Source organism: Eriocheir sinensis, chromosome 1, assembly GCF_024679095.1.
Source record: "Eriocheir sinensis breed Jianghai 21 chromosome 1, ASM2467909v1, whole genome shotgun sequence".
Taxonomy (NCBI): Eukaryota; Metazoa; Arthropoda; class Malacostraca; order Decapoda; family Varunidae; genus Eriocheir; species Eriocheir sinensis.
In genome coordinates, this window is record NC_066509.1 from 27,675,641 (window position 1) to 27,682,487 (window position 6,847).

At 45.5% G+C, this 6,847-nt stretch overlaps 1 protein-coding gene across 1 annotated transcript; it reads left to right on the top strand.

Moving 5' to 3' along the window:
- The first annotated feature begins 889 nt into the window (after nucleotides 1-889).
- LOC126995874 (neogenin-like) lies at nucleotides 890-6,045 on the top strand. The gene is made up of 4 exons (XM_050855773.1): nucleotides 890-1,354; nucleotides 3,219-3,324; nucleotides 4,954-5,159; nucleotides 5,912-6,045. Exons 1-4 carry the CDS (start codon nucleotides 1,313-1,315, stop codon nucleotides 6,011-6,013), a joined length of 456 nt encoding a protein of 151 aa, XP_050711730.1. The 5' UTR covers nucleotides 890-1,312; the 3' UTR covers nucleotides 6,014-6,045.
- The last annotated feature ends 802 nt before the right edge of the window (nucleotides 6,046-6,847 follow it).

Sequence of the window (6,847 nt, forward strand, 5' to 3'; positions counted from 1 at the left end):
GTAAACCTTCTATCAGTCGATCAATCTCATTCATTCATTCAGTCAGTCAGTCAACCAGTTTGTCTGTCAGGCAATCGGTCAGTCCGTCAGACAGTCAATCCATCATTCATTCAGTCAGTCAGTCAGTCAGGCAGTCATTCAGCTAGTCAGTCAATTAGTCAACCAGTCAGTCAGTCAGTTAATCAAGCAGTCAGTGAGTCAGTCATTAGAGGAAACAAGAACAGTTTTGTGGTGAGGAAGGTGCTTGAAAAATAGTGTCAGTTGAATGCAGCACTTATATTTACCGGGATGATGTCAGCAAGGAGAGTCAATTAACAGTTTAACTGGAGCACACGAGTTTAGCAACTAGACGAATACAAATGAATAATAGATAAATTTACACATCATAGATAGACAACTATAATATAAGGGAAGTACAATGTTCCAAGTACGACAATTTCGTATCGCTGGCGAGTCACACGGGCGTGAAGCTGCCAGCTCGTTACACTCAGCCTGTTATATTTGCCGATCTCCCACCCAAAACCTGTCTCTGGCCCCCAGTAACGAGACTCAGATATAGTTATCACTAAAAGCGTTGATTCCTGATGTGTTTTGGCAATGGTTAAGCGTCGAAAACCGGTACATGCACGAGGGCGAGATGATGAAGGCAAGTTATCCCAGCATCGTTTCCAGATTGTCGTACTCGGAGCATTACATTTACCAGCTTCTCCCGCATAAATATCACCAGGAAACAAGAATAATAAACCATTTCAACAATAACTACAAATAAATATCGTTATTGTGACCCAGGAAACAGTTTTTGGGATGGAAATTGGGAAATATGAGAAACTGAGTACGACAATCTGGCAACGTTGTACAATAATCCCAGCCATCAGCTGTTCAGTGTTTGTTTACCTCGCGCGGGGGAGAGAGGAAGGGACGCGTCTTGACCAGCCTCCACATCCACAGGCCAACCCTAGAGGACCTGCTGGGCAGCGACACCCTCAACCCCAACACAGCCTTCCAAGTCCTCAAGTGTACGCAAACCTTCCTGCAGAAGTCGGGGCAACTCGACAGAATCTAACTCCACCCTGGTGACAGAACGACAAACAAAAACCTGATACCAACTACCACTGACGGGGCTCTAGAGGCTGTGGCCCCACAGCCTAACTAGCCCCATAAAACCACCCAAGAAGAAGAAGAAGAGGAAGAGACGCTGTGCTCCGTGCTTACCTATGAATGCTTACCTATGAATGGATAGTGGGGCTGAGAGCTTATTCCACGGGTCTATAACTCTAATGGCAAACCAGTTTCCCTTCATTGTGGTTCGCCAATGGTCTGGTTTACTCAGCTTGTAGGAGTGGCCCCGCAGTCGGTGAGTGTTGAGTTGAAAGAATCTGGTGAGGGTGCCCCTTGTTATCCCTGCTATCCACGTGCCCCCCCTTGTTATCCTCGTGCTCCCGGCCTTGTAGCGGTGCCGTGGCGGGGCGTGTAGGCGTTGACATGTAAGCCCCGGTCGTCTACCCTCCGTGCCCTATGGAGGTCCATGGACGGGGCAGGTAGTTTGGGTTATTCTGAGTTTATGTGGAAGGTCAAAGTGTGGGGTCAGGGTCACCGGGGAAGGCAGTGAGGTCAGGTTATGGTCAGGGTCAGTCTTGTGGTGGTACCGACTGGGTTGCTGAAGTGCTAGTCCCTGAGGTCAAGGCCAGGGTGTTCCAGAGGGTCAGCCGCCTCACAGCCCAACACCTTGGTGCTGTATGAAGTGTTCAGTGTCCACACAACACACTGCCGGATTGCCTTGACGCTGCAAGTAGAAGGGGGGTTGAGGGGGGTGAAGGCCCCTCTTTAGGTAGGTTAGGGCAAGTTAGGTTTGGTTAGTTTAGGCTTATTGGGCAGGCAGTGCGGGGAGCAGAAATATGCAGCGCAGGACGGGACATGGAAGCAGTGGCCCACTACACTTGCCGGTGTTGTGAGGAATACCTCCTGGCAGAAAGATGTCGCTGTGCTGTCCACCACTGTTGCGGCAACACTGGTGTTTGGAAGCAGAGAATGAGCTCCAAGATTCAAGCTTTTTCTGTAATAATTAGGACACCAGCATGAAAGCCTTGCAAAATCAAGCAAAACTGAACTTTTTAATAAAATCTATTTCTATTACAGTTTTGCTGAGTACCTGCTTTGGTGCATCAGTTTCGCATTTGTCAGATTTATCAAAACATTAGGGCATCAAGCATCTCATAGCATCCACTGTTTGATCTCAATGGGGGACACTGGCTTTGGCTTCCTGTGTAACGCACCGCCAACAACCACAGGGCTTGAAAGCCATGACCACAGACCTGACCACCCTTTTCACAGCAGGCATCCACCCAAGGTCTTGAACCACCCCAGACAAAATGCAGCAGTCATTTGAGGGTGGGCGTAATATTCTGGAAGTGGACCCAAACACCTGGCCCCCTTGTGTTGGGGGGTGGGGTTATCGAGATGCTTGACACCTAATGTTTTTGATGAATTCCGTCAAATGCGACTGATGCACCCAAAGCAGGCACTCAGCAAATACTGAAATACAAACAGAATTTTTCTGAAGAGTTCACTTCTGCTTGTTCCACAGCCTGAATTTCATGCAGAAAAGAATTTTGAAGAGGAGAACCTTGCACCGGTCATTTATTTCCTCTCGTTTACCAATAAATAAAACGACGAGAATGGTCTGCTACATTTTTGTTAACAACAGTGTCACTCATTGTACTGAAGTGTAATTGCCACAAGCCCCAGAGAAACGGAATTTACAATAATTGAAAAAAATAGTTCAAGCCAGGTGGACCCTGTGACCTAAAACCCACGGACTGGAACTCTGAATATACCTCACTGGAGGGAACTTAGTCTGTTAACCCGTCCGCTGTGGTTGGCACGGGTTTGGATTTCACTGTTAGCCTAGTATCATATATATAGTTTCATGTCTTTCTCTGTCTCTGTGGTGGATAGTGGAGTGTTTCCCATGTGGTATTGGTGTGCTGTATATCCTCTCCCAAGGTGCAGGACTGCATTTTCTTCATTGAATTGTAGCAGCCACTTTTTGTTCCACTCCTGTAGCTTGATGAGGTCTTCTGCTAGGAAATGCACATTCAAGGGGACAAATATACTTTTCCCATTTCATTTCAACAGTAAATTTTAATGTAAGTGGAGTTTTTCCATGTCGAGAATATGCTAACAGCTCCTCATTTTCATTTTCCATTTCCATCTTGCAGCACTCACGGTCAACGGCACTGCCCATACACTCAGTCCACCCTGGCGGGGACCTCACCAATGACCTCCATGAAAACAGGGTCCCAGACAAGCCAGTTGGTCTGAAGGGTGAGTGTTTCCCTCAGTGTTGTGATTTACATCCTCTGTCCCCTTCAAATTGTCCCTCCTACCTCCTACCTCCTTATCCATCACTTACATTCTTAATTCCCAACAAACAGTATAAACCTAATATATGTGTTGTGTATAGAATTTAGGATAACTTACAGGTACAATACATTTGTATAATTTTGTTTTCATGGTACAAAATATTCATGTTTGGAAGCCATGATAAAACCTACATAGTGATCATGATGGTGGAGTCACTGTGTTATCTGTAGTGTCTTGTGGTCCATTACAGCCGTGGCGCTGACTGACCACATCAGGGTGTGCTGGCAGCCCCCCGCACAGCACAATGTGATGCTGTGCGGCTACACCATTGCCTGGGACTGAGGCGTGGCGGACATCTGCTCCAAGATCGTGGACAGCAAGCAGCACGGTTACATCATTGATAAGCTGGGTGTGTAAGATGATCATTTGTGACTAATTCTCCATTTTCTGGCCAAGTAGTATGCAGACCTGCAGTGTGATTCTCCACAAGACAGGGATTTTGAATTAGCCACTTCTACATTTGTGTTGAGCCAAGAGAAGGTAAAGATTTTGTTAGCCCGTCAAATGCGATTGGCACGGATTTGCCTTCACTGTTAGTCTGGTAACCTTTCTCTGCCTCTCTGGTGGATAGTGGAGTGTTTCCCATGTGGTATTGGTGTGCTGGATATCCCCTCCCAAGGTGCAGGACTTTACATTTTCTTCACTGAATTTTAGTAGAAACATTTTGATCCATTTCTATAGCTTGGTGAGGTCTTCTGGTAGGAAATCCACAGTCAATGGGTTAAATGATATCATAGTTAACCATTTATTGAGTCTGGAGTTAACATTACATTCACCCCCCCAAAAAAAAATGATGATGGAGTCCATAACAAGTTTTCATTTAAGCAAAGTAAAGTGAAGGTAGAGATCTTGTTAAGTAGATCATAGTTAAACATTTATTGAATCTGTTAACATTTCACACACACACACACACACACAAACACACACAGAAAAGTATTTACACACCATCATAAAAGTTAGCTCTCCATATTGTGAAGACCCTGGACCATGAGAGCAATTATTGAGGGAAAGGAGGTGGTATTCTGAGTTGCCATTTTCAGACTCATCATCGTTCAGGCTCATTCCTCTGTCTGCCCTGAACTCTCAGATATTTCCTGGGTAGTCATAATGTTAGTCAGGTTATTCATTGGTTATCCGTGGCCTGTTATCTGTCTTTCTACCTGTTATTCTACCTGTTGTCTGTTAGTCTATCTTATTTGTTATCTGTTCTGCCCAGTTTAACCCCTTGACTACGGATTTCCTAGCAGCAGACCTCGCCAAGCTACAGGAATGGAACAAAAAGTGTCCGTGGCTACAATTCAGTGAAGAAAAGTGTAGTCCTGCACCTTGGGAGGGGATATCCAGCATGCCAATACCACATGGGAAACACTCCACTATCCACCACAGACAGAGAGAGAAAGACCTGGGACTATGTTACCAGGCTACCAGTGAAGGCAAAATCCGTGCCAATCGCAGCGGACGGGTTAAGGGTCGTGAAAAAATTGTTGTATTGTTACGATTAGGTCCATAACAAGTTCTCCGTCTCCTCAGAACCCAACATGGAGTTTGTGATAAGCCTGCGAGCCTTCAACAACGTGGGTGACGGGCAACCGGTGTACCAGCAAGTCCGCACCCAGCCAGAGGAGGAGGAGGTGGTGGCACCCACGCTGGACCCGGCGGTGTGGGTGAAGGCCGTGGTGCTGACGCCCTTCACCGTGGTGCTGCAGTGGGCGGACACCATGCTGAGCCAGAACCAGGTGATTTATTTATTTATTTTTTTATTATTATTATTATTATTATTATTATTATTTTTTCAAGGAGGCAACTCATGGTAAACAAATTAAACAACAATTAAAGGCCACTAGATGCCGTTCCAAACACAAGCATGAAGAATGGGAGGTCAAAGAGGTCAGTTTTGGGTAGTGTTGCTGGGCTGCTTCAGGGAGGCAGTCATCAGCTGGAAAATATATGTTTTATCTCATGTTCTTTGTGCACTGTGTCACGACTTGCCACTTGCATCAACACAGCAGCGGAAAGATTAGTCATTCGTCAAGGGAACTTATTCACCACTTACATTCTTGTTTCCCTGCACACACCTTATTCGCCTCATATCCACCTCTCCCATCCTTATTCGTAACTTGCATCCTTCTCCCTCCTACAGACAGCCCTCATTCACCTCCTATCTTCCTCTCTATATCCTTATCCATTACTTACTCATACTCTCGTCCCAGCAAACTCCCTTATTCACCTCACGTCCACCTCACATCCTTATCCATAACTCATGCATCCTCTTTTCCTGCAAACAGTCCTTATACACCTCATATCCTCCCTCACATCCTTATCCTTCACTTACATCCTCTTTCCTGCAAGCACTCCCTCACCCCTCCTTTCTATCCTCTGTCATTCATGTCTCATTTCACAAGCCATCCTTCATCCAGTGACCTTTCTTATGTTTTCCCTCCGTCCTTGTACCTGACTCCCTGTTAATACTGACCTTTGACTCCTGCAGTACAACAGCTGCACCACCTTCTCGTCCTCATCCTCCAGCCGCTTCGTCAACGCCACGGATGTGACCTGCCTCATTGACAGCCTCAAGCCATCAACAGTGTGAGTTTGCTGTGAAGACCATCAGGGTGAGACCACAGTGCTGGAAGCCTTCGTTCTTCTTTCAGTAAATATTCACTCAGTCCTGCAACACTTCTCCAAGGGAAATCCGTGCACAGCTGAATCCTTGCTGTGATGAGGCACAGAGAAATTATGACTCATAGGGTGGTATTGTTGTTTGAGATATTGATTTTTCATTGACCTTTTGCAAATGCCAAAAAATGAACCTTACATAATGGTATTAAGGAAACCTTTGTAGGTTGGCAATGATTTAATCAAATTGATTTAATCACATGATTAAATCATTATTTTATATTTTTCTGAGTAAAAAGTATTCAAGGGAGGCAACTCAGGTAAACAAATTAAACAACAATTAAAAGGCCACCTAACCACTAGCTGCGTTCCAAACACAAGCATGAAGAATGGGAGGTCAAAGAGGTCAGTTTGGGTAGTGTTGCTGGGCTGCTTCAGGAGGCAGTCATCACCTGGAAAATATGTTTTATCTCATGTTCTTTGTGCACTGTGTCACAGACTTGCCACTTGCATCAACACAGCAGCGGAAAAGCTAGTCATTCGTCAAAGAACTTATTCACCATTACACATTCTTGTTTCCCTGCTACACTCCTTATTCGCCTCATATCCACTCTCCACATCCTTATTCGTGGGCATCCTTCTCCCTCTACAGACAGCCTCATTCACCTCATATCTTCCTCTCTCCATATCCTTATCCATTGCACTCATACTCTCGTCCCAGCAAACTCCCTTATTCACCTCACCATCCACCTCACACATCCTTATTCATAACTCATGCATCCTTTTTTTCCTGCAAAACAGTCCTTAT

Coding starts and splice junctions, on each gene's coding strand:
- LOC126995874 (XM_050855773.1), top strand. CDS start 1,313: ATGGTCTGGTTTACTCAGCTTGTAGGAGTGGCCCCGCAGTCG. Junction 1,355..3,218: donor TAGGAGTGGCCCCGCAGTCG/GTGAGTGTTGAG, acceptor TCCATCTTGCAG/CACTCACGGTCAACGGCACT. Junction 5,160..5,911: donor CCATGCTGAGCCAGAACCAG/GTGATTTATTTA, acceptor TGACTCCTGCAG/TACAACAGCTGCACCACCTT.